Consider the following 27,575-nt stretch of genomic DNA (forward strand, 5'->3'; position numbering starts at 1 on the left):
CAAGCAGGAGGTGATGGATGACCTGCCTTAGAAGGGAGCAGGATCAGAGGAGAGAAAGGGGCATATATAGACACACCTTGGCAGGCAACAGGCTTTGGCAACAGATTGAAAATGGGAGATAAGGGCAAGAGAGAGTGAAGAATTAAGAACACTTGAATTGAAGAGGGTTTAAGGGGTAAAGAGGAGTTCCATTTTGCATGTGTTGAGTTTAAGATGTCTACAGGACATCCAGTTTGAGATGTCTAATGAGCAGTTGGATATGTGAGATTGGAGAACCAGCAGTGAGATCCAGCTTTGCTGAAGACTGAGCAAGAGCAGTTAGATAGGTGGAAAAACCAGAAGAGAAGCGAGTAAGCATATGAGGTAAATAGTATCAGGAGAAATTAAATCAATTGCCTCAGCTCACATACTTAGTATGAAGCAGAGTCAGCATATGAATAATGGTCTACTCTAGTATGGAAAAATACATGCTTAGTTGCCCATCAACAAGAGAAACTCAGTGTCTTATAATTAATATTAAACTCGGGTTGAACTTTTTCTTTATATTGTTTAAATCATTATTCAAATAGGTTTGAAACTTGCTTGACAAGTGCATTGTACTGAATTCTTACAGTGCCATGGTTAGACATGAAGTCACTTCTTTTCTCAGATACCGACTATGGTCCTAAAAACTTCTAGTAGTGTAAAATCATAAGTGTGTAAATGTGTATATACTTACCTATAGATGTGTATCTATCTATAAACAACTATCCATATTATTTTATTCCAGATAAATGAATTTAAAGAAAAATCCTTGCATTCCTCCCTCCCTCTCTCCCTTTCTTTTTTCTTTCCTTCTTTTATTTCAAGAAGGACTTGGGAAGCAATTCTGAGAAATCAAGCTCAGTATACTTCTATACAGATGAACTCTCATAGCATAGGAAGATTACAAGTTTTTAAAAAGATAAATTAGGGCAAGATAATACACTTCATATAGAATTCTAGAATTTAAATAAGGTTGCTTTCCTGGTTATTTTAAATTTTTGACAGTAAAACTTGAGAAATGCAATCATTGTACAAAGGAAATCACATCTGGAATTCCCTTCCGAGTTCTTGATTCTGTGATTGATCATTTTCGGGACATTACACAAGGAGTAGCTACATTCAAATCAGGCTTTGTCCCACCTAAGCACTAGCTCAGATGTCTTTGGAATCATGAGCTACCCTGGGAAAATACTTTGCACTAAGCCCTCAGCTACTGAAAATAAGAGATGAAAAGCTGGGCTGTTTCTTCTTCAAAGGACGCTTCATTTTAAGGTTCAGAGAGTGCTTCATAGATACTAATTACATTGAGCCTCACCAGACCCTAGGGAACAAGACACAGCACAGTTCAGCGCTCTGCCGTTTCCCAGCGGGTAAATCATGACCTGGAGTCGCTTCAGTCTTTCGAGGACTGTACAAAAGCAGGTGGGAAAAGGGAGCTTCTCTTCTCCCCTTCGCAATCATATACAATCAGGGTTTTCACTCGGCAACACTCCCCTCCCCCCATTACCCCCACGCATTTCATTTGGGGTACACAGGCGGCGGAGCCTCAGGCGGGCTCCCACTCTCGCGCTCCCCAGTCCAGTGCATTTCCCCAGAATCCTGCGAGGGCTCGGCGCTAGGACTAGTGCGAGGGCGGGGGAGCGCTTCCCCTGCAGTCCCGGAGCCGCGAGCCCGGACCTGTCCCGGCTCGACCTGCCCTAGCTCAGTCTCGCGGGATTCCCTAGCTCTCGCGCCCCGTGTGGCTCCCGGATCCCGGCAACTAGCCAGAGCCATTTGCTCCCGCCGCGGGGACCCGAGGGAAGGGTGGCGGCAGCGGCGACGACGACGGAGGAGGTGATAGCGGCGCTGGCGCTAAAGCTGCTTAGAAGTTCCTCACAGGTAAAGAGGTGGCCGTCCTGGTCCAGGCCATCCCCGTGCGCTACGAACTCGGGTTCCTTGACTGAGCGAGTTGAGCACTCATAAAGTTGCTAGCTGCCTGGAGGAGTGGGGGAGGGGGCGGTTGTCCAGGTAACGGGGAGCGCCTGCCGAGGGGCTGCACGCGCCGGAAGGGAAGGGGGTGGTACTCTCCGCCTCTTGGATAGCCTCGTCCTAGGTCGGGTGCGCCGGGGGGCCCCCAAGCGCATCGCGGCTACAGGTGCTTGTGGGTGGCTGCTGTGGTCATTTGTCCGCTCCCGCTGAAACTTTCTTTCTAAACTGGAAGCCGAATCCCCTAAGCCACTTTCCGAGTTAACTCGCGAAATCGCCCACCGGAGCGTGGGAGAAGACTGCGGGCCGGGGCAGGGACAGTGCCCAGCTCGGGAGCAGGGGCAACCACCTCCTGCTTGCGGCCGGGAGGAGAGCTCTCTCCGGGTTTGGGTTGGCTAGTCCACCCGGGAAGGAGCTTTATTTCAGAGTGATTTGTGGTGGGTGGGGGAGCTGGAGTTGCTTTTTTTGCCCGCCCCACCTTGATCAGATTGTTAGTCCCTCATTCCTGCCAGTTTTGGAGGGCAGGATTGCGGCTGGAGAGTACGCTGAAATTATACTCCAGATGTTGGTTAGTAGGGTCATCTTTTTAGACCTGGAAAAGATCCTGGAAGTCATCAGTTTCCTTATTTTACAAATGAAACTAAAACTGAGAGAAAAATTCCTTGCTAGGAGTCTTCACAGGTGGCAGATAGGTAGTAGAGCTGGAATTTTAATCTACATCCCTTGACGCCAGATGCAGTGTTCTTTCTATACGGTGCTTGGAGCCGTGCCTTCTCTAAAGAAACCAGAGAAAGTTCATAGATTTAGGGATCTGAAGTCCAGAATTTTATTCCAGACTCTCCTATTTAGTAACTGTGATCCTTGTACTTCTTTGGGCTACAGTTTTCGCTTTTATTAAATAAGGCAGTTGCACTAAATGGCCTCTATGGTCTCCCAAGCTACTATAATTCTGTAATTTCTTTGTGATTCATTTTTACCAGCATTCTTCTCCCCATCCCTACTTACCTGCTTTAGCACTCTGTACTTGCATGCTTGTGTGTATAGAATGTGCAACACAATAATACGGAGTTTATGAGTGCTCCTTAAAAATAATGGAAACGTGACTTTCTTCTTTAAAAAGCATCCAGTTGTAAATGAAAATAATTTTAAACTCGATTTACCTTGATAATTGTGTCTGAATTTTAAATTGTGACTGAAGTTGATGATGTGTCCTTGCTTGGTTTTACAGTTAAAAATAAGGAAGTAAATTTCAATAAAACAACCTCCTAAAGAATGGTGAAATAATGAAAAGAGCAATCTGAATAACTTTTTGGTGATGTTGCTTAACAAAGTCGAAATAACAGCATTCCAGATCATGTGGTGAAATGAGAAATTTGAAGAAAATGGAAGCATTCATATTTTTTGTGCTGTGTATAATGTTGCCCTTCATAAGAGGGCACAGTTTTTTTACCTGTGAACCAATTACTGTTCCCAAATGTGTGAAAATGACCTACAATATGACATTTTTCCCTAATTTGATGGGACATTATGACCAGTCTATTGCTTCACTGGAAATGGAGGTAAGTTGTTCTTTCTTTAATGTTGAAGTTTTGTCAAGCATTCTGATAGTAAACTACAGGTAAAACTTTACCTACCCGGTAGATAGATGTATTTCTCAAGTTGTGTATGTCAAGTAATTTAATTACACGTGGAAAGTTAACTTATTTAAATGAATTCTATGGGGACTTCCTCATAAGAGTTACTAAAATAAACAAAAAGTCACTAAATAGTAACTTTTATGAACTTAAGACTTCTTCCTTAAATTAATCTTTTTAAAAACCTTTAATCTTTAACTATATAATTTGCTTAAAATGGGAATACATTTGTACAGAATTGTAGCAATGAAAAATTTTGAAATGTCTTGTAGTAATTAATATCTAGTTATCTAAATGGAATATAATTTTCCCCAAATTTTATATTAAATTTTTTCTTACCTCAATAAAGTCATTTCATTTCTAATGATGACACTTTCAGAAAATCCTTCATACTTGTTTGAATAATAATGTAAACAATATAAAGAAATAGTTTAACCTAAGTTCTCATATTAAATCATAAGGTAGTACATTTAACAATCTCATTTCTCTAGACAAAGGAGTTTTTCTCTTTTAAGACCTGGCTCAACTGCCATGAAGTCTCTCCTGATTCCTTGAGCTGCTAGTGCACTCCATTCACAAACTACCTGATAGAGAAGATGGATGCATGTTAAGTGCTAGGCCCATGATTAAGTGCTTTTTACAAATATTTTCTCACATTTTATCCTGCAAAGTAGATGCTATTATTACTCACATTTTACATTTGAGGAAAGTAAAGCAAACAGATTAAGTGAGTTACTTAGGGCCACTCAACTAGTGATTGTCTGAGACCAGATTTCAACTCGGATGTTTAGAGACCTAGCATTCTCCATCCATTGCACCACCTATTTACTCTGTATATATATTCTATACTTATCTATGTTGTCTTTTCCATTAGAATGTAAGCTCCTTGAGGGGATGGAAAGATTCATTTTGGTCTTTATTTTCCCAGATTTAGCAGAATCCCTAACACAAAGTAAATATTTAATAAATGTTTATTAACATATTTTTGTGTGAATAATACTTTTTTTTTTTTTTTACTGGACCTTTGATTTCTTAAGTGTAGGGAGCTCCTGTTGAAGGTTTTCTTTAACAGTGCAGGTCAGCACCTGCTTTGCAATTTTTAGTCTGAGATTTACCTCCAACTCAAAAAGAGCTTAAGTGACTGGCACAACAAAACTATGTCATAGAAAATTTGCTGTCGAAGATGAGATGTGAACATAATCCTGCTTCAGAAGCCTTTTCTCTAGCCATTAGGCTCTGTTGTCTTTTGAATGTGTGTGTATTCCTACTTATTTGAATGATGAATTGAACAATATGAAGAATAATTCAATCTAAATTTAATATTAAATTATGAGATAATGAGTTTAGGTTAGGCGAATCTATATAACTCAAGACTTGATTCAAGTAACATCTTTTTCATGAAGAAGCCTTTCCTGATTGAGAAAATAGATGTGTATGAATAATATATGTTTTTATAATATATGTGCAATCTATCTATCATTAGCCAGCCATTTATTGTTCTTTAAGATGATGAAAAAATAGGATTTAATGACTGGTAGAATTGAAAGATTGATTCTCTAGGAGTTTTGCTTTTACTTCAGGTTAAACCGTGCATAAATGTTGCTAATATACGTAAATTATGGGGCCTGGAGGAAGAAGGAAAAAGAAGGTGCAAGTAGAGAAAAAGAAAACCAAGCCTATCTCAAAGTTGGGGGGGATTAAGGGAAGATACCTTTTGGTGTGGGACTTGTAGTAACAACTATTGCCTTAGGTGCTACTCATTATTACCTACCTCTTATTTAGAGATATGCAAATGTAGGTAGGTTGAGGGAATAAAGAGTTACCTGTAGCAGCAGGTATACTTGCCCTACTATACAGATCTAGAAAGCTGATCTAACTTATGTTGGAAGACAGCATTATTTATCATTTTTCTCAAGAAAGCAGCGTAGTCCAAAAAAGTTTTTCTCTAGGGAAAATCACCAATACTTGAAATACTATATTGAACTTCATTTATGCAAAGAATAGTTCTCAGCCTACTTCGTGGTATAGAAGAAAGTATTTTTACCGTACACTACAAATTAAATACTTGTAGTCTTTAAGGTGTGTTTTTAACTAGTGCATTGCAGCATGGTAGATTACAATTCCTTAAATAGAGTGCCTTCAATAATATGCATTGCGTTCTTAGTTATATCTTCTATGATCTTTATATTATATAATGTATAATTACTCTTTGTATGAAAACTAAACTTTCATAGTATCTTTAGGCATTTTTGATATTCTATTTCTTAAGAATCTCTTGTATATTTACCTAAAATGTTTGGTCAATTGGCACTATATAAATAGTTCATCCTTTCATGAGATAAATTTGAATATTCACATTGATCATGTGACATTCAGCTGTTTAGACAGTTACCTTTTCCTTGGAAAAGTATTTTAAAGGATATGTAAGGGATATATAATAACCACAAATATAAGATAATAGGAACGAGTCTTTGTGGAATACTCCTTTACTATTTATATCTAGCATTAAAACTTCTTTGTGAGATGTTACTGAATCTTTTGCTATTAAAAAAAAAACCCAGCACCAATCATTTTAGCAAATTTCAGAGGTTATAGAAAGGTAACTTCTGTTTAATAATTGTATATTAATCATATTAATTGTCCTTACTATTTGAGTTGTATTGCTTCATTTTATACTTTTCTGAATTTAAAGGGACAAAAGGAAAAATCAAGTGGGCCACCTGCTCCTTTCTTAGCTACTCAAAGAGACAGGATGTGTAAATGGTGTAAAGAACTTTTTTTTAAAACAAATTTTCATTAGACTTTTTCTTTCCAGAAAAGTTTTATATGGAACTATATAAGGCAAGCTTTTGCATGACTGCCTAGAGACAAAGCAGGAAATACTTAGAATAACAGATTTTTAGGGATTAAAGCTCTATTAGGGGTTAACTTGTCTAATCCTGTACTTGTATACAAAATTGCCAATAAATGATCATCAAACCTCCGTTTAAATACTATTGAGTGATGAGGAACTTATTACCTCATGATGCACCATATTGCATTTTTTGTATAGGTTTAGTTACTAAAACATTTAGCTATTTTTTAAAACAGATTGTTGTCTAGTCATGTTTACTCCATTCTGTATTTGCATAGGTGATTTTTAAATACTAAAGTGTAGGACATTGTATAGCTTTGTATTATATTTTATCTTTTAGTTTATTTTCGCCTATTGATTTTTACAATATCTTAATACTGTCATTTATTGTGCTAGTTATATATTCCAACTTTGCTTTATCTCCTAATAAGAAATGCATTCTTTTTCAAGTAACTTATAAAAATTAATGGAGCAGGTTACAATGATGTTTATATTTTTCCCACTGTGCTTTGTAATTTCTTGTCTATTCCTGTTCTGCCTTAGTCCTTTTAATTTTTTTTTAATGGATGTTTAGTCCTCAACTACAAAGTCATACTTCTAGTTGCATTGTTGCATTGTGGCATTAAGGTGCTTCTGGTTTTGTGTGTATGTGTTTTTAAGCTTTTCCAGCAAAATCTAAGCACTAGTGAATTCTACCTAAACTGGAATGTTTTCATATATGGCTCAGTGATCAACTATGTGTTGTCTGAAGGACTAAACTATTTTTGAATTTAGTGAGGCTCATCACCAGATTGGCTACGGGGTGATGAAATTTGACCACAACAGAGATTGCAGCCTGCACCCAGTGGAAGGGAGTACTCATTGTTATGAATACATGGCTTTTTGAAGTGTTGGAAAACTTTTTAGAAAGAATTAACCTTTATAGTAGGAACAGACCTTCAACATTGTCTAAGTATTATAAGTCTTTTATGGGAACAATTTCTATTACCCTGTATTCCCAGATCTTATTATATGGTGTCTGTTTCATTTTATCTTTCCTGACTGTATCAGATGAGCCTGGAGTATTATTACAAATTCAAATCGAGATGTGTTAATTTAAGTTTTTGCCAGCTTTAAATCTTTTAGCTGTAACTTTGGATCTGTTTATTTGTAATGATTCTTGTTTGTTCCCTTTTTAAAACGTTTTTTTTTTTTTTTTGCACCTTCTATTTAAAGTTTATATCTAAATAAAATTTCACTATTATCAGGAAAAAGATACTACTGTCTCAACCATTCAGTTGAGAACATTCTTCCCCAATTCTTGTCCATACCTTTATTCTCCAAATCAAATGATTATATCTAGGATGTAGACATTTCCTTAAGTTCTAATGAACTGTGCAATTTAGTGTTGTGTTCTTCTTTACTAGTATTCCAACCTCAAATGTGGTTGTCAAACTGTATTCAGAGTCCTTCTTGACCAGCTTTTAAGTATTAAGTAATGAGAGGACTGTATTTAGTTTTTTGATTGAATCATGGGATTGTTGGCCTCCAGTCAGTTTCTTTGTTCAAATAATGACACTTCCCTTTCAGCTCAGACAGGATGCATGGCCCAGTAATGTTGAGTTAGTAACCTTTTGTGACATATCCTCTTTGGCAATATTATTTTAATAAAAATATAGTTTATGTTATTTTTAATAGCCTAGGTATGACATCTAGTTAATACTGAATTTCTGACATATAAATGAGGATTTTGGAATTATAGATTTAGAGCTGGAGACCTTCATTCTGCAGATTCTGCAGAAACAGATAAATATGTGAAATGATTTATCTAGGGTTACACAGCAATTAAACATTAAAAGGTAGCATTTGAGAGTTCTTCTTGGCTAAAGTCAGCACTATGGCTACTAATAGTCATTAAAATGTTAGGATAAAAAGGTCACTTAGGTTTATTTCTTCTAGGAATTCAGTGGGTAAGAAATAAGTATTAAGGCTTCCAACTTGCTATTAGAAGTTTCCCAATCTTGCATTACAAAGAATTAATATGTGTTTTCATTGTACAATTTGACTTTTAAAGGCTATTTTGTACAGGCTAAGTGAAAAACAAATGGCTGCTGGTTTTCCATTGTGTCCAGTGCTCTCTAGAGCATTGTTCCTCAACTTCTGAGGCTAGCCTCCCTAGGGAAATTACGATCTCTTCCGGAAAAGGCTGAAACTAGTGTAGGAAAAATGGAAACAGGAACATTTTTTTTTTTCTTGCTGAATTGCTTTTATATAAGTCTGGGCAAAAGTAAAACTATGTATTGTGTTAGGAACAGCATGTGGTGACTCTACTTCTGTTGAATTCTAAAGGGAAATGAATAAAAAACCTTCCTTTTCCTTTCCACCTGTTAATATGTTGTACAGAAACAATGTATTGTTTCCATATCCATGTCCATTTTTATAAATGGGTAGAGAAAGAAATAATAATTAGACAAAAAATCTGTTTCTATTGGCCAGCTATTCTTAAATATTTACAAGTTGCTTTATTATGAAATCTAATATATTCAACTCCTACTGCCAGCTCTCTCCTAATCTTCCCCCCCCAAAGCTTTCATACCCAGCAACAAAATTTTCAATCTCCAGCTCCTTTAAGGCATACCTGAGGTACTATATCATAAAAGGGCCTCTCTTGACTCCTAAAGTCTCCTCCCAAATTAATGGTGTTTCCTCTCACCAAATTTCTTCTTTTTCACTTTGTATAGTATTCTTTGTATTTGGGCAGCTGAGTGAGGAAGTGAAGTCAGGAAAGTGAATCTTAGTAGGTGTATTATCCTGAAAAAGTCACTTATTCCTGTTTGCTAGGTTTCTTCATCTGTAAAATGAGCTGTAAAAAGATACTTACTGGAGGCAGATTACTCCTGTATCTTTGCCAAGAAAATCCCAAATAGGATCACAAAGAATTGGATATAATTTAAAAATGATTGAATAATTTCCTTTGAAGTAATTCATTTTGATATAATATATTAAGACTTTCTGCAAGGTACTGTGTGCTAGGTGTTAAGCATACAGAGATGAAAAATAGCACCTTCCTCAATATTAAAGAATTTATAATCTAATATGTAAACAAAGAAGTGAGATAGTAGATGAATATATGAAGGACAAATTGAGAGAGCAAGATAAGTGCTAGAAAGAAATAAGACAGATCATTTCAATTGTGTTGGAGCAGGCTCCATGGAGAAGTAGTATATGAACTGGCTATGGAGTGATCTTTGTCAATGATTATAATTCCATGTGCCAGTTTTTCATGGAAACATTCTAATTATATCACAACACGAATATCACTGAATTTTAAAGATAAGAGCATTGCTGGAGATGGATGGATGGGAAATAATGACTGACAGAGGTGAATTTACTTATTTCTTATTTTCTCTGTCAAAGAGAAATGATCTTTGGATCAAAAAGAAAAGAAAAAAAGTAGTAAAGAATTGATACTCAAGATAAATACAGAATTAATAACAGAGAATTTTAAATCACTAGATCCAAATGAACTAAATCCCAGCACGCTGAAAGAATCATCTGTTAACCAGATTTGATTCTGTTTTCCATCTCTGTGCATCTTCACAAACTATCTCCCATTCCTGAAATGTATTCTTTATTTGTTTTAATTTGAATGTTATTTCCATTATAAAGCCTTCCCTGATTTCTCTAATTGTTAATATGCTCCCCTTCAATTTTCCTTGTGCTACTCTAATTTGTATACATATTCTGTTCTAGTAGAATGTAAGTTCCTTGAAAGCAGAAACTTTGGGGGCTTTATTTATTTATTTATTTATTTTGCCCTGGTATCCTCAGTGCCTCCCCTGACTTACTATTTATTAAATGTTGCATCAGATTTGTTGAAACAGAGTTTGACTTTGTATTTCATAAATTTGTCAATCTGTGTGACTGAACATATAATTTGTTAAGTAAATCAACTGAAAGACTGTCTTATTTTCTCAAAAATTTCATCTGTACAGGTTCCCAAAGATTTTGTGAAAATAGCATAAAGGTCAGTGATGTTAACTTATAATTCAGTTGCCTGTTTTTGGCAGTACTATCCTTGATCTTTTATATTCTTTGATATTCCTTCTCTAAGAGTTCTTGAAATGGGTTCTTGTTTAAAATTGTCAACAAATCTCATACAAGGAATCTCAAAGCAGTCTAGTTCAGTTTTTATCTGATCAAGTATCTCCTATGCAACAATATTCAGCAAGTAGCCATCTAGCCTTTTCTTGAAGACCTCTTTTGTGTTCTAGCTTGAATTTAGCTCTAGGTACTTTTTTCATCTTCACTTTATTGTACACATGTCAAGGACTGAGAGGTTTTAGAGCGTAGACGTAATTTTACACACCATGAAGATGAGATTCATTTGTTTTGAAACATTTGCAGAGTTCTTTCATTTCACATTTTTTTTTTGTTTTTCCTAGTTAAATTGTAAATTTAATTGTAAAAGCTTTCAGGATAATTTGACTTAGGTCTTATTAAGCTTTTAGAAGACTCACTTTTTTACATGCTATTTTTGTTGCTGTTTTGTGAAGCAATGCTTTTTCTAAAATTCCATCTTCTTTTATATAGATACATAAATGTGTGTATATGCATGCAATATATTTCCAGATTCCTTACAATTTAAAAATATAAATCTATTATCACATTTTGATACAGCAAATATTTCCCATTATATACCAGAATAATCCTTTTTTATAAGCTAAATTCCCAGAGAAAACAATTTGTGTATTATTAATAGATTGAAGAAATGTGTCCTCTAAATTTGAGAGAATGATACTAATATTGCCTTTCTATTTTAAAACAATTTTGTTGCCTCTTAGTTTAGTATTGAAAAAAATATGGCCTGGTCATGAAGAGAAATTGAAAAGTAACTAGAATACAACTCATGTGCTTTATTGCTATCCTTTTAATCACAGGAAAATATGAAGAATCTCACAGTAATATGAACAGGCTTTCTTTAGCTAATTTTTAGGAAGATGTAGACAGTGTCATAAAATGTCTGGGATTATAATCCACATTATTATAAGAAGTATCTACAACTGAAATTCCTTACATTTGAATTATTAGAATAATGCCGATTTTATTTACAATGTTGCAGCAAGTTTGTATGTTCTTTTGGTCCTGTATTCCTTGTTCTCTTTTATTTCATATAACTCTCCTAGTATGTCTAAATTCTTCATATTCCATATTTTTCATCAATTTCTAATAATATTGTTTTCAACTTTTAGTTACAACAAATAATGCTGCTGGTGAAATTTTTACCCATGTAGGACTTTTCTTACTGAATTACCTATTAGAAATATTCTCCTATGTTCCAGGGTTCCTCCCTCCTCACAACAGGGACTGATGAGGTTTTCCTCAATCTTCCAGGGGAGGAACAGGAAGATTCAAATTATACTTCCCTTAACCTAGTTTTCAAGTAGCTTCTGCCTGTGTTGATACCTTCTTGGTTACGTAAGGACAGAAGGCCCTTCCCCTTAATGGGTCAGTGTCCTTTAGATTTGGTGGCTGCTCTAATATCATAAAAGTCATCACATCCTGATATGCTGACCAGATACATTTTCATATGGAGAAAGGGGACAAGTTATCAGAAATTAAGTGCGGCTAAATCCTTGTTATATCAGAGCTAGTAAACCTTTTGTTAATTCTCCAGTGATATGTAGTGCCTCATTTCATCCCAACTCTTAACCTGAATTAACACTCCTAGTGTTAAAATGGTTCCTTAGCAAATCCCAGTTGAGACATTTCTAGATCAAGCATGTGAACATTTAGTATCTTTGCCATAATTCCAAATTCTTTTTTAGAGCGGTTGTATCAAGTCATGGCTCCAGCAATAATTACTGTAACAATGAGTTTCCCCATCTTTTTAAAAGCAGTTTTGCTACGTTGGTGATATAAAGTAATATCTTAATGTTGTTTTAATTTACTTTTCATTTTCATCACTATTTTACTTATTTCCATTTTTAAACTAGATAAGTAAACTTGGTATGTGACAGTGTATATAACATAATAAAACAAATTGATTTTATATGAATCTGAAGTTCTCTATTGTGCATAACTTACTTTTGAAAACATAATAAATTCAACATGTAACTTTTAAAGTTATCTAACTCATTTTTCATTTTTACAATTTTATCAGTGTCTTGTTTTTACATTACAAATACTTACTCCCATTTCAGGAAACATGTCTTTTAGCTAAGTAAAACTAATAATATATTGGCCTAATATGAAAGTTAATGTAATATTTCACATCTATAACATTCTCTGTTTTTAAGACATTAATAGAAATCTATTTCTTCTTCTCACTCCTTATTCCACTGGGTAAAAAAATTAGAAAGATTTCTTATGATACATATAGGCAAGCAAAACAAATTTTCTCAGTGGCTTTCTCTCTGCCCCACCCAAACACAGATATATCTCATTCTGCACCTTACATCCATTATCTCTCTGTAATAGAAATATTTCATCATCAATTTTCTGGAATCATGAATGATCAGTATATTAAGTGTAGTTCTTGTAGCTTTTCTTGTTTGGTTTTATGGTGTTGTCATGTAGACTGTTCTCCTCTTTCTGCTCATTTCATTCTTTGTTAATTTATAAAACTACTCAGAATTATTCGTTTTTAATAAATATTTTTTGGGGCAAGGCAATCGGGATTAAGTGACTTGCTCAGGGTCACACATCTAATAAATATGTAATATCTGAGGTCGCATTTGAACTCAGGTCTTCCTGACTTCAGGGCCAGTGCTTTATCCTCTGTACCATCTAGCTGCCTCCCCGCCCCCCTTTAAATAATATTTTTGTTATAGTATAAATGGTTCAGTTTCTGTTCACTTTATTCTGGATTATTTCACATAAATCTTTGTATATATTTTCTTATTTCTTAAAGCAGAATAGTATTTCATCACAATTATATACTACTACTCATTCAGCCATTCCTTAGATATCCTTAGTTTCCAGGATTTTTTAATACCGCAAAAATTATTATAAATATTTTTGTACATAAATTTTCCTTTCTTTGATTTTTTTTGGAGGGGGATGGGAAATAGGAAATAGACCTAGCAATAGTATAACTGGATTAAAGGAGTTTTTGTGTATACCTTCAAATTGCTTTTCAGAAAGATTGTACCCACCGACAGGTGTGCCAGCAATGCATCAATGTGCCTCCTTTCCCACATTGATTGTTTTCCTATGATAAATTATATTTATATGTAATATAATATACTGTTATAATATATATATAAATTATATTTCCTTTTTCTGTCATCTTTGCCACTCTGGGTATGACGTAGTCTGTGCATCTTTTTGGCCTTCCTTTGGTTCTTATTTTTAGATTTTTTTATTTTTAAGGTGCTTCAGTGATTCTTTTAATTTTTTTTTTATCTACTTTATTTCTATTGACCCTTGCTTTCCTATTTGGCCCTATCATTGAAAAGAAGAAAAAAATAAAAATAAAGCTTTTCTAAAATATACATAATCAAAAGATTTCCACATTGACTGTATCAGAAATATGTGTCATTTTCTGTTTTTAGAGTCCTTTTGCTTTTTGTCATAAGTTGGGAAGCAAACTTCATCATCAGTCTCTCTCCTGAATTATAGTTGGTTAGAGTCCTCAAGCCTTTCAAAGTTATTTTTCTTTATAATATTATTGCATAAATTGTTTCCTGATTCTGTTTATTTTTCTTTGCATCTCTTTTTTCCTAGAGATCTTGAAATGGTACTTTTGGTAATTTTTCATGGTACAAAAATAGTCCATTACATTCATAGATCATAATTTGTTTAGCCATTTCCCAACTGATGGGCACTCAACTTAGTTTCTGATTCTTTACTACTACTAAAGATCTCTAAATATTTTTGTACTATAATTGCATTCTCTTGTTCTCTCATTTACTCTTTGGGGTATATATTTAGTAATGATATTGCTGGGTCAGAGTATGACAATATAGGGACATTAAAAATTACTTTTAAGAATGGCTAGTCCATATCATCTCTAACAGTATATTAATGTGCTTTTTCCTGCACTTCCTCTAACAATTTTCATTTTTCATTTTTTAAGATCTTTAACAATCAGGTGGATGTGACATAAAACTCCAAAGTAGCTTTTGTTTATATTCCTTGAATTTTTAATGACATGGAGCATTTTTTTTTTTTTTTACATTGCTGTTAATGGCTTACATGCATTCCTTTGAAAATTGCCTGTGAATATCCTTTGACCATTTATCAGTTGAGGAATAGTTCTTTTAAAAACTTTTTTCAATAAATATCTCACAATTATGTGTCAAAAAATTTGTCATTTTAAAAAAATCTTGTGTCCTAATTTCTCTCCATTTCCCCAGTCTTTTCTTTCTCCTTGAGAAGGCAAGCACTTTGATTTTGAATATAGGTGAGGTAATTAAAAATTCAGTAAAAAAAGTTTCAATTTGCATTCATAACTCATCAGTTTCCTCTCTGGAGGTGAATAGAATATTTCATTATGGGTTTTTTGGAATTGTCTTGTACTATTGTCTTGATCAAAGTAACAGTCTTTCACAGATGATTATTCTTACAATATTGTTATTACTGTGTACAATGTTTTAGAGTATGCACAATTTAATAGCCCTTTGGAAGTCGTTCCAAATTATTCTCCAGAATGTTTTGATTAGTTTATAATGATACATTAATGTCCTTAATTAATTAATTAATTAATGTCCACAAATGATACATTAATGCCCAATTTTTCCACATCTAGTCAAGCATTTGTCATCTTCCTTTTCTATCATGTTAGTTAATCTAATAAGTATGAGGTAGTATCTCAGAATTGTTTTAATTTGGAGCATTTTTTCATGTGACTATTGATAGCTTTGATTTCTTCTGAAAACTGCCTGTTCATATCCTTTGACTATCAAGTATGGAGTGACTCTTATTTTAGAAATTTGGCTCAGCTTCCTATATATTTAAGGAATGAAGCCTTTATCAGAGAAACATGTTGCAAATTCCTCCCCTCCCCTCAGTTTCTTGTTTTCTAATTTTGTCTACCTTAATTTTGTTTGCACAAAAACTACTTAATTTCAAGAAATCAAAATTGTCCTTTTTAATTTCCTGTAATCTCCTCTATCTCTTGTTTGGTCATAAACTCTTATCTATAGATCTGACAGTTATATTTTCCCATGCTCCCCTGATTTACTTATGCTATTATCCTTTATATCTAAATCATTTATCTATTTTGATCTTATCTTGGTATATGGTGAGAAGTGATGTTCTATATCTTGTTTCTTCCAAACTACTTTCCAGTTTGGCAAATGTTGAGTTCTTACCCCCAAAGCTTGAATCTTTGGATTTATCAAACACTGGATTACTATGGTAATATACTATTGGGCATTGTATATCTAATCTAGTCCATTGATTCACCATTCTATCTCTTAGCCAGTACCAGGTTGTTTTGATGATTACTTTAATATAAGATAGTTTGACAACTGGAACTGCTAAGCTGCCTTCCTTCACATTTTTAAAATTGATTCTCTTGAAATTCTTAACATTTTGTTCTTCCAGATGACTTGTTACTATTTTTTTTTTTTTTTGCTCTATAAAATAATTCCTTGGTAGTTTTATTGGTATGGCATTGAATAAACAAATTAGTTTGGGAAGAATTGTCATTTTATTATATTGGCACAGCCTACCCATGAGCAATTAATATTTCTCTTGTTGTTTAGATCTGTCTTCATTTGTGTGAAAAGTATTTTGTCATGGTGTTCATATAGTATCAGAATTTATCTTAGCAGGTAAATTCCCAGCATTTTATATTGTCTGTAGTTTTTTAAATGGAATTTCTCTTTCTGTTTCTTCCTGCTAAGTTTTGTTGGTAGTATAGGGAATGACTTAAAAATTTAAATCAGTTATTTCTTAATCAGACTTTAGTTGGAAAATTTTGCTGCAGAGATTTCCCTCTCAGTTACCTCTTTCTTTTCTAATTTTAACTGCATTGGTTTTGTTTTTTTGCAAAAACTTTAAAATATTATATAATCAAAATTGTTTATTTTCTGTGAACTTCTCTATCCCTTATTTGGTTCTGCTATTCCTTATCCATAAATCCTAGAATGGTACTTTCTTTGCTCTTCTAATTTGTTTGTCATATTCCTTTTCATGTATTTACTTGAAGCTGGATGGCACAAGGTATTGATTTATATCTAATATCTACTAGACTAAATACAAGAAGACTTTCTGCTTTTCCCAGCAGTTTTTGTTGTATACTGAGTCCTTATCCAAGTAGGGTCTTTGGATTTATCAAGCATTATATAATTTGCTTCTATGTTGTATATGTCATGTTTTAATCTGTTTTTTTTTTAACCTCTTGCTAAATCTTTTAAATTGGAAATCTGGCACTGCTAGGTCTTTTGGCTTCTATTTTTTTCATTATTCCTATTAATATTCTTGATGTTTTATTCATTGCATAGCCAATTTGATTTGTTCTTTCTTCTGCATGTTAGTATGGTATTTCACCATTGTCATTTAAAAAAAATGAAATTTCTCTTGTTTCCTTGATGTGTTTTTTTACCTTATACATTCTTCAGATCTGTTTTTTAAACTCCTTTTAAGATTTTATTGTTTTCAAAGGCCTATTAGTGAATTTATTATATTGTGTTCAGTAAAGGATGTACTTAGTATTTGTTTTTCTACATTTGTTTGTGATGTTGTTCTGAACTAGTGTGTAGTCAGATTTTGTAAAGGAGCCATGAATGTCTGAGAAATACATGAACTCCTTTCTATTACCATGTAGTAATCACCAGGGATCGATCTTCTTTCACTTTTCTAATATTTTATTCAGGTACTTCTTTTTTCTTTGTTTTTTATTATCTTTTTTTCCTCAGATTAATTTAGATCTGAAAGAGGCATATTGAGAACCCCACTATTGAAGTTTTGCCCTGTATTTTTCCTTATAATTCCAATAACTTTTTGTTGTGTTTAGATACTAGAGGGATCAGTAAATATTTTAAAGTATTGATAGTGATTCATTATACCCAAGTGAATGCAGAATTTCAGATAATAGCAAAGAGAGAGATAAGGTTTTGAGCAATGTGAAAAAATACCAGGAAATAATACAATGGGAAAGATGAGAGATCTCATTAAGGAAATTAGAGATATCAATGAAATATTTCATGCAAAAATGGGCATGATAAAAAAAGTGTTAGAGACTTAACAGAAACAGAAGAGTTTATGAAAAAGTATATAAGAAGATACAGAAGAATTATATGAGAAAGATCTTCACATCACTGGTAACCACAATGATCTAGAGCATGCCTTTCTGGAAAATAAAGTCATATGGATCTTAGAAGGCTATTGGAGGTGATGAAATTCCAGCTGAGCTGTTTGAAATCCTAAAAAATAATGTTGTTTACTTTAATCAGTATGCCAGCAAATTTGGAAAACTCATCAATGGCCACTGAATTGGAACATATCAGTTTATGTCCTAATCCTGAAGAAGAGCAATGCCAAAGAATGTTCAAATTACCAAACAACTGAACTTATTTCATGCTTCAACAAGGTAATACTTAAGATTCTGTGAGCTAGGCTTCAGTTATATGAGTTCTAAGAATGATCAGAAATGCAGGTTTTTCAGAGAGGCAAAGAAATAGAGACCAAATTGTCAGTATTTGCTGAATTATGGGGAAAGTTAAGAGTTTCAAAAAAATCTACTTCTGACTCATTCATAAAGCTCCTGACTGCATAGCTCACAACAAAATGTAGCCGTTCTTCAAAGAGACAGAAGTACCAGATCACCTTATTGTGTCCTATGAAGAACTTGTATTCAATTCAAGAAACAACAGTTAGAACTGAAAATGGAGCAACTGTTTGGTTTAAAATTGGAAAAGGAGTACAAGTCAGGCAGTATATTGTCATTTATTTAATTTCCATACAAAGTATATCATGTAAAATTCCTGGTTGAATGAATCAAAAACTGGAATTAAGGTTGCCAGGAGACAGATATGCAATAATAACACTTTGTAGAAAGTGAAGACTCAAGAAGCTATTGATGAGGGTGAAAGACGAAAATGTAAAAGCTGATTTGAAGCTTAACATTAAAAAAAATAACTAAGCTCATGGTAATAGATCCCATCACTTCCTGTATATTAGAACTAGAAGAAAGTACCTGATTTTTTTCTTGTGTCCAAAGATCATGTAGGCAACAATTGCAGCCATGAAATTAGAAGATGCTTACTCCTTCGAAAAAAATCTATGGCAGTTTTGGACAACATATTAAAAAGCAGAAACTTCACCCTACTGATAAAGGGTATATATAATCAAAATTGGTTTTTCCAGTATGTATGGCTATAATAGTTGGATGGTATGGAAAGCTGAGTACCCAGAATTGATGCTTTCAAATTGTGGTGTTGGAGAATACGTTTGAGAATCCCTTGGATTGCAAGATGATTGAATTGGTCAATGTTTAAGGAAATTAATTCAGACTATTCAGTGGAAGGCCGGATCCTGAAACCGAAGCAGAACACATGACAGGACTCACTAGGAAAAAAAAACCACCACCTGATGTTGGGAAAGATTGAAGGCAAAAGGAGAAGGTGGCAGCAATGAACATGAACTCAAACATGCTTTGGGAGACAATGGAGAATAAAAGGGACTACTGTATCATGTCCATGAGATCAAGAAAAGTCAGACTGAACAACTAAATAGCAACAATGACCTTTATAAAGTTCTGAAAGGATAGTTGTTTCTTCCACTCTCTATAATAGATTCCTAATTGATCAAAAATGTGTGCTTTTTTTTCTTTATGTTGTCCCCTGTATTTCCATTTCAAAGTGGCCTCTTTTTTTCTTTATCAAAAATAGAAATATCATATTTAACCAAAGGTCAATTTTTTTTTCTCCTAGAGGAGCCTACCTAGTGTCCTTATATAGATTATTCATGGCTAAGTCTTTTATCTTTTCAAGATAGGACTTTATTTTCTCCTTTTTATATAATGAGAATTGTTCCTATAATGTTCCTATAATAGAATAACGAGCCATATTCTGGCTCATTGGTACATAAACTTTTTCTTTCTGTTTGCAAGTTGTTTTTTTTTTTTTTTTTCCCTGTACTTTGAAAGTGCTGGCAAGTCATATGACTTTACTGGGAGTTTTCTTTTAGCAGATAATAACTAGATTCTTTCTGTTTTCACTTTGCTTTCTGCTTCTATAAGATTTGGACAGTTGTTTGATTGTTTTGTTTTGTTTTCCCCACTGCACCATTTCTTGAAATAGTATATTCAAAATTTGTTTTCAATTATGATTTTCAGATAATATTTTGATTCTTAGATTACCTACTTTTCAGCAATTTTCCAGATCAGTGCTTTACAATATGTACTTTGCCTTTTTTTTCAATATTTTTATTTTGTTTTTATGTTTCTTTCATAGAATGTTCTCATTTTTTTAATTTGAATTTTCAGAATTTTGAGTTATTGGATCAGGTTTACTATTAAGATATGAATACTCTGTAATTATTCCCCCCATAATCATTACACTTTTTATCCCTTATTTATTTCTACCAGGTACTTTTGTAATCCTTATGGTTTGGACTTGCTTTGCTCTGAGATTCTCTTTGGACTTATGGAGTTATTCTCTTCTGGGTTTATCCTTAAGTGTCTCTCAATTCATTATATCTCTTACTGTATTGAATATTCTCTTCTATTTACTCTTGTCTACAACCTTAGTTTTTGGATTGTTGGCTTGTGCCTGTTCCTGTACTGGATGATATTGTTAGATCTTGCTTGATTTTAAATTTCCTGGCTAATTAATTATGCTCTGCTTTACAGAGGAAATTTTTCACCTGTCCTCTTGCTGGGATTCAGGCCTAAGCTGCCTGGTTGATAGGTTTGGCAAGGATTTCCAGGAATGGTGCCTGGATACAAAGACCTTGAATCTTGCTTGGGCTGAGGTTCCTGAGTTATCATGTAATGGGTCCTAGTATGTCCCTGGCTCCTGCTGTAACTAAAATCCCTGGTTTCTTAGTATCACTTGAAACTTCTCTGACCTTGTCTTTTGCCGCAAGTTACCTTGTTTTGGTCACAGCTCTGGCCTTGTCTTCATAATAGAACCATTCTACTTCAGACTATGCCTTCCACCCATCTATTGTCTTTGCTCAGGACTTCCAAGTGTACTGGTAGTCTGTGTTTGTAATCCTGGATAGGAAAGAAAAATTTATAGATAATTCTCTAAGATTGTTTCATTCTTCCTTCTGATGGATTTTTAGAGCTTTTATGTACTATTTATGGAGCACTTTAGGCTTCTTTAGGTCCTAACATACCATCATTTCCCCAGAATCCTCTTAATTGCAGTTACCTTATTAGTAAATTTGAAAAATGTTTTTGAATGATTGATTGTATTTTTTTTGAAAAGTTGTTAATGTCCTTTGTAACAACTCTTGGGGAATGCTTTTAATTTTATAGATCTGTGTCAATTCTCTATATGGACATCATACTCTTATTAGAGATAATCAGTGTCAAAACATTTTTTTCTAATGTTTATTTTTTTTATTCTAAGTATATTAGTTTTGTGCAAAAACTTCAAAATTTTTATTATGAAACTTACCTTTTTGTCTTTTTTGGCAGTTTCTGTTTTTTATTACAAATTTATTCCTTCATAATTTTGAAATATACAACTTCTGTTTCTGCTCTGTCTACTTTGAATTGTGGGGATTTAAATATCTTTTTTTTTTTTTTTAACTAAATGACCTTTCAATTTTAGCAAGGGCTTGTTGAATAGGGTATCTCTTACCTGGGAACTTGTGATGTTGGGGTTGTTGAACATAGGTTACAGCCTATGTGTTCATTTCTAGATATTATATGTTCTATTTTATTTATTGATTTTTAAAAATTTATTTTTAAATTCAGTATTAGAAATAAAAATTATTTCTTTGTACTATGGATATAATAGCCCCAATCTTATATCCCTTTTAACTTTTTTCATTATTCCATTATTCCTTGCAGTGTGTTGCTGTTGTCTCTTTTTGTGAAATATTTCTGGTAATTTAATTGAGATAGCACTAAATCTAAAGAGTAATTTAAATAAGGTAGCAATATTTGCACCCAACCAGTAAGTATAGTATCTCTATTTAGAAGTGTCTTTTATGTGCTTAAAAATTGCTTTATAGTTGAATGTATATAAGTCCTGTGTATACCTTGGTAAGTCAAATCTTTGAATGTTAAAATTTTTGTTATTAGTTTAAAGGGAACTTAGTTTCCAATCTTTTTCTCAAGAGTTATTTTTTTAAATATGCAAGAATATACAAGAAAGTTGCTGGCTTTATAGATTTTTTTTTTTTGGTATCCTGCCACTTTTCTGGTTATTAATTATCACAGTTAATTTTTTTCATAGTTTCTCTGATCATATGAGGATATATCCAGTGGAATATTTAAAATTAAATATGGATCTGTGCTGTTTAACCTTTATATTGACTTGAATAAAGAGATAAACAGCATGCTTATTAAATTTTTAGATAATATAAAACTGGAAAGGATCTTTAGGATACTGGATGGCAGAGTTAGAATTCCAAAAGGCCCTTGACCAAGTCTAGGACATTGAGCCAAATCAATTAAGATGAAATTTAATAGGATTAAGTAAAGTCTTATTTTTAGATTCAGAAAATCTACAAGTATGTTAGGAGAGACTCAAGCAAGGATGCCAATGGTCTCTGCTTTTGCTTGACAGTGTGAGAGATACTAGCTGTAGCATCTCAGAAAAGTTTTTAAAAAGTTAACAATAAACATAAACAAGAGAAGTAATATGAAAATGAACAATGACCTAAAAGTCAGAAGCAAATAATTACAGAATTTCAAAACTGGACTTCACTGATCATTTGGCCATCTTGTATAGCTTTTATTTGAAGATTGCCAAGGAACAGTAAAGTGCTACTTCTTGGATAGCCAATTACATTTTGGCTTAGCTCTCATTATTAACAAAAGTAGAGACAATGGGCATTCTTGCTTTCCCTGGGATCTTATTGGGAAAGCTTATGTTTTTCTAACAAATAATTATAGGTTTTGATTTTAGATACACTATTTTAATCACAATAAAATAATATCTTTTTATTCCTAATCTTGTTTTGTCTCTAGTTTGGGTGTAGGGATTATGTTTGTCTCAGAAAATATTAATGTGCTCTCTATTTTTGCAAATAGTTTTTTAAAATTTATTTAATATTTTTACCCAGTTACATTCAAAATAATTTTTTTTACATTTGTTTTTAAGATTTTTGAGTTCTAGGCTCTCTCCCTTATTCCCACCCACTTTTAAGAAACCACATGGAAAATTATGCAAAATCTTTTCATAAAGGTAAAGTTGTGAAAGAAAACATAGATCTCTCACCCTAATGAAAATAAAAACCTTCAAGAAAAACCAAGTTTAAAATAAGGGGAAAGAATGCTTTGATCTATATTTAGACTCAATCAGTTCTTTCTCTGGATATGGATAGGATTTTCCATCATAAATCCTTCAGAGTAGATGTGGATGATTATACTACTGAGAATAACAAAGTCATTTACAGGTGGTCATCCCAGAACATTGCTATTACTTTATATGCAGTATTTCACTTTGTTCATGGGAAGACTCTCCAGGTTTTTGGTTTTTCTCCTAAGAGTGTCCTGCTCATGATTTTCCAGAGAATAATAATATTCCATCAGAGAAACTTGCTTCAAATTTTTTTTTTAACAATTACTATCACTAATTGTATTTCCCTTCATTTATTCTCTCTCCTTTTGCCCTATCCCTCCTCAAAAGTATTTTTTACTACTTCCCCCAATATGCCCTCTATTTTATCACTCTCCTCCCATTTCTTATATCCTAGTCCCTTCCTGTTCTCCTGCAGAGTAAGATAGACTTCTATATCCCTATTGAATATATATGTTATTTCCTATTTGAGCCACTTCTGGTAAGAGTAAGGTTTACTCCCCCTTTCCTCCTCCTCTTTCCCCTCACTGTAAAAGTTTTTTCTTGCACCATTCTACTTTTTCCTTTCCCCAGTACATTCCTCTCTCACCCCTTAATTTCATAATTTTTCAAAAAAAATTCATATTCAGTTCATACCTGTGCCCCTCTGTCTATATATATTCCTCCTAACTGCCACAATACTGAGAATTATAATGAGTTTCCAGTATCATCCTCCCATCTAGGAATGTAAACAGATAAACCTTATTAAATCCTTTGTGATATCACTTTCCCGATTTATCCTTTTTCAGAGTCTTATATTTGAAAATCAAATTTTCCATTCAGCTTTGGTCCTTTCATCATGAATGCCTGAAAACCCTGAGTTGCACTGAATGACCACATTTTCTTCTGAGGGATTATATTCAGTTTTGCTAGGTGGGTGATTTTTTTGTTGCATCCTGGCTCCATTGCTCTCTGGAATATCATGTTCTAAGCTCTCTGGTCCTTTGACGTAGAAGCTGTTAGATCTTGTGTTATCCTGATTGTAGCTCCACTGTACTTGAATTGTTTCTTTCTGGATGCTTGCAATGTTTTCTCTTTGCCCTGGGAGTTCTGAATTTTGGCTATAATATTCCTGGGAGGTTTTATTTTGGAATCTCTTTCAGGAGGTGATTAGTGGATTCTTTCAATTTCTATTTTACTCTCTGATTCTAGAATATCAGGGCAGTCTTCTTTGATAATTTCCTGAAAGATGATGTCCAGGCCCTTTTTTTTTGATCATCACCTTCAAGTAGACCAATAATTTAAAAATTATTTCTTCTGGATCTATTTTTCAGATCAGTTGTTTTTCCAATGAGATAGTTCACATTTTTTCTATTTTTCATTTTTTTTGGTTTTGCTTTATTATATCTTGATTTCTCATAAAGTTATTAGCTTTCATTTGCTGAATTCTGTTTTTAAGGAATTATTTTCCTCAGTGAGCTTTTGTACATCCTTTCCCAACTGGCCAATTTTGGTTTTTAAGGCATTATTCTCATTAGCTTTTTGTACTTCTTTTTGCACCTCTCAATTCTTTCCCTAATTTTTCTCTTATCTCTATCTCATTTACTTGATTTTCAAAGTCCCTTTTGAGATTTTCCATGGCCTGAGCCCACTAATTATTTTTCTTGGAGGCTTTGGATATAGGAGCTTTAACTTTGTTATATTTTGAGGATGTGTTTTGGTCTTCCTTGTCACCATAATAACTTTCAATGGTTAGAATTTTTTTTTTTTGTTTTCTACTCATTTTCCTAGCCTATTACTGTGCTTTTAACTCTTTATTAAAGTAGGAATCTATTTCCAGGGTGGAAGGTACATTGTTCCAAACTTTGGGGGTTTTGTGCAGCTGTTTTCAGAAATCCTTCTAGGAATCTGACTACAAGTACTCTTTTCTGCCCTGGAGCAGTTAGATGTGTTCAAGTCCACTGATGCTGTATAAGATCTAGTGTGCTGCCTGATCTGGCCTTTTCTGAGACTGCATGCCAGACTCATTGTCACTGACCTTCTGAGACTTCCCTAGTGTCCCTGGGCTGAGAAATAAAGAAGCCGCCAGCACTGATTCAGAGGTCCTGCCTTGCTAAAAATTGGAGTCAAGACCAGAGCTGAGTTTGTGCTGGGATTGCACTCTGGGGTCCCATTCTGGTTCCACAGACCTTTTCTGATGATCTTTTAGGTGCTCCTTAGTGTTTCTGGGCTGAGAGTCTGGAAGCCATCAATATTGCTGCTGATTCAGAGATTGGGCCAGGCCTGGCTGGGGCTGGGTCTAGGGTTGCACTGGCACTCCCACCCAAATGTCACAGATCTTTTCTACTGAGCTTCTAAGTTGTCTTTGGCTGGAAAATGGTCTACTCCATCTTTTTGGGTGTTTTGCTGCTCTAAAATTTATTTAGAGTTATTATTTAAAGGAATTTGGAGCAGTTTGGGGAGAGATTGGTCAAGTTCCTGCCTTTACTCCTCCATCTTGGCTCTGCTTCCTGCAAATAATTTTTTTTGGTTGTTTTTGTTTTTTGTTTTTTTGTTTTTTTTAGTTTACAAAGCATATGCATGGATAATTTTTCCATCACTGACCCTTGCATAACCTTTTGTTCCAAATTTTCCCTGCTTTCCCTAGACCCCTTCACCTAGCTGGCAGGTAATTCAATACATATTAAATATGTTGAAATACATGTTAGATCCAATGTATGTATACATATTTATATAATTATCTTGTTGCGCAAGAAAAATCAGATCAAGAAGGAAGAAAAAGAAGAACTGAGAAAGAAAACTCAATGCCAATAAATAACAACAGAGAGAGTGAGAATGCCATGCTATGTTCCACACAATGTTCCCACAGTTCTCTCTCTGGGTGTAGATGGCTCTCTTCATCACTGCAACAAGTGGAACTGGTTTGATCATCTCTATTGAAGAGAGGCACATCCATCAGAATTGATCATTGTATAGTCTTATTGGCATCTCCTAGTTCTGCTCATTTCACTTAGCATCAGTTCATGTAAGTCTCTCCAGGCCTTTCTGAAATCATCCTGCTGGTCATTTCTTACAGAACAATAATATTCTGTAACATTCATATACCACAACTTACTCAGCCCTTCTCCAACTGATGGGCTTCTCCAACTGATGGGCATCCACTCACTTTCCAGTTTCTTGCCACTAGAAAGAGGGTTACCACAAATATTTTTGCATATGTGGGTTTCTTTCCCGCCCAGAGGATCTCTTTGGGATGTAATCCCAGTAGAAACACTGCTGGATCAAAAGGTATGCACAGTTTGATAACTTTTTGAGCATAGTTCCAAATTATTCTTCAGAATGGTTGGATCCATTCATAATTCCACCAAAAATGTATCAGTGTCCCAGTTTTCCCACATCCCTTCCAAGATTCATCATTATTTTTTTCCTGTCATCTTAGCCAATCTGAGAGGTATGTAGTTGGTATCTCAGAGTTGTCTTAATTTTCATTTCTTCTGATCAGTAGTGATTTAGAGCACCTTTTCATATGATTAGAAATTGTTTTAGTTTCTTCATTGGAAAATTGTCTGTTCATATCCTTTGACCATTTTTCAATTGGAGAATCAGCCTCCTATTTTTCAAACTAATGGTTTTAGTAGAATATCATTGTAAGGGACAGGGGAAAAGTTACTGGTTGTAAATTTTTATGATCATTTCTTACAAAACGTATTACTTTAAAAATTTATGTATGTAATAATGAGTACAATAAAAGCCATGCTAAAAATAATTTAAAATCAAAGTAATGTGTAGAGATAAGTCCCTGCTTTGCTGCTGTTGTGTACCCTACTGCTGAGAAAGGCTTTCTCTTGCTCTCTTTCATTCTATGCCTGCCCTACAGAGCCTCTTAATTATTGCCTCTCAGAATCCTTTTCTCCCTTCAAGGTTCAACTTAGATGTAATCTTCTCTGTGAAACCTTCCTCAGTATCTCCCAGTTATCAATATTAATGCCTCTCTCCTACTTTAAATTACTTTCATCATGCTTATCTATGTCTACACTGTATTTTCTGCACACCACTTCTCCACAGTAATGAAAGTTCCTCCAGATCAGGAAGTATATCTTATTTCATCTTTGCATCACTAACACTTAGTTATTTGCCAACATATAGTAGGCACTTAATCAATTTAATTTGTTGAATTGAATTTAAAAACTATTGCAGAATAACCAAAGGTAAAATGTGATAGAATTAAGCCTTTGAACAGAGTGTTTAGCAACCCAGCACTTAGTACAATCTTTGCAATATAGTAGATGTTTAATAAATGTTTATTGTCATATATTACATCAGGAATCAGTGTGAGAACTGAGCCTATAATTAGCTAGGTATTGAAGTCTGTGAGGAAGGAAAGGAAGTGACTTGTAGATCTGTGAACTACAACTATGAGAATTTTGATTGGATGAATGATGTGATTGACTTGAATCTTAAAGAAGGCGAGATTACTGAGTGTCAGAGATATGGAGAGAACTGGAAATGGCAGTGGTTTTGGAGAAAGGGGTGAGCCAGGAGAAATGACTAAAGTTCAGTCAATATTGGGAAAAGGTGACCAGAGAGTCTGTTTCATTAGGAGAAGCGGGGTCTTGGTAGATCTTGATGGAAGGAGCAGGAGAGTAATAGATCTTAGATGGAAAGGAGTTTATTGCTTATGAAATAGATATTCCAGAGGGCAAAGGA

At 34.0% G+C, this 27,575-nt stretch overlaps 1 protein-coding gene across 1 annotated transcript in view; it reads left to right on the forward strand.

The window, feature by feature from the left end:
* The first annotated feature begins 1,754 nt into the window (after positions 1-1,754).
* Positions 1,755-27,575, forward strand: part of FZD6 (frizzled class receptor 6) — a 57,730-nt gene continuing 31,909 nt past the window's right edge. The window contains exons 1-2 of the mRNA XM_051970964.1: positions 1,755-1,902; positions 3,218-3,548. Of these exons, the coding sequence (XP_051826924.1) occupies positions 3,354-3,548 (195 nt within the window). The 5' untranslated portion in view covers positions 1,755-1,902; positions 3,218-3,353. The remainder of the gene's footprint in view (positions 1,903-3,217; positions 3,549-27,575) is intronic.

Source organism: Antechinus flavipes, chromosome 1 (assembly GCF_016432865.1).
Source record: "Antechinus flavipes isolate AdamAnt ecotype Samford, QLD, Australia chromosome 1, AdamAnt_v2, whole genome shotgun sequence".
In the NCBI taxonomy this organism is placed as follows: Eukaryota; Metazoa; Chordata; class Mammalia; order Dasyuromorphia; family Dasyuridae; genus Antechinus; species Antechinus flavipes.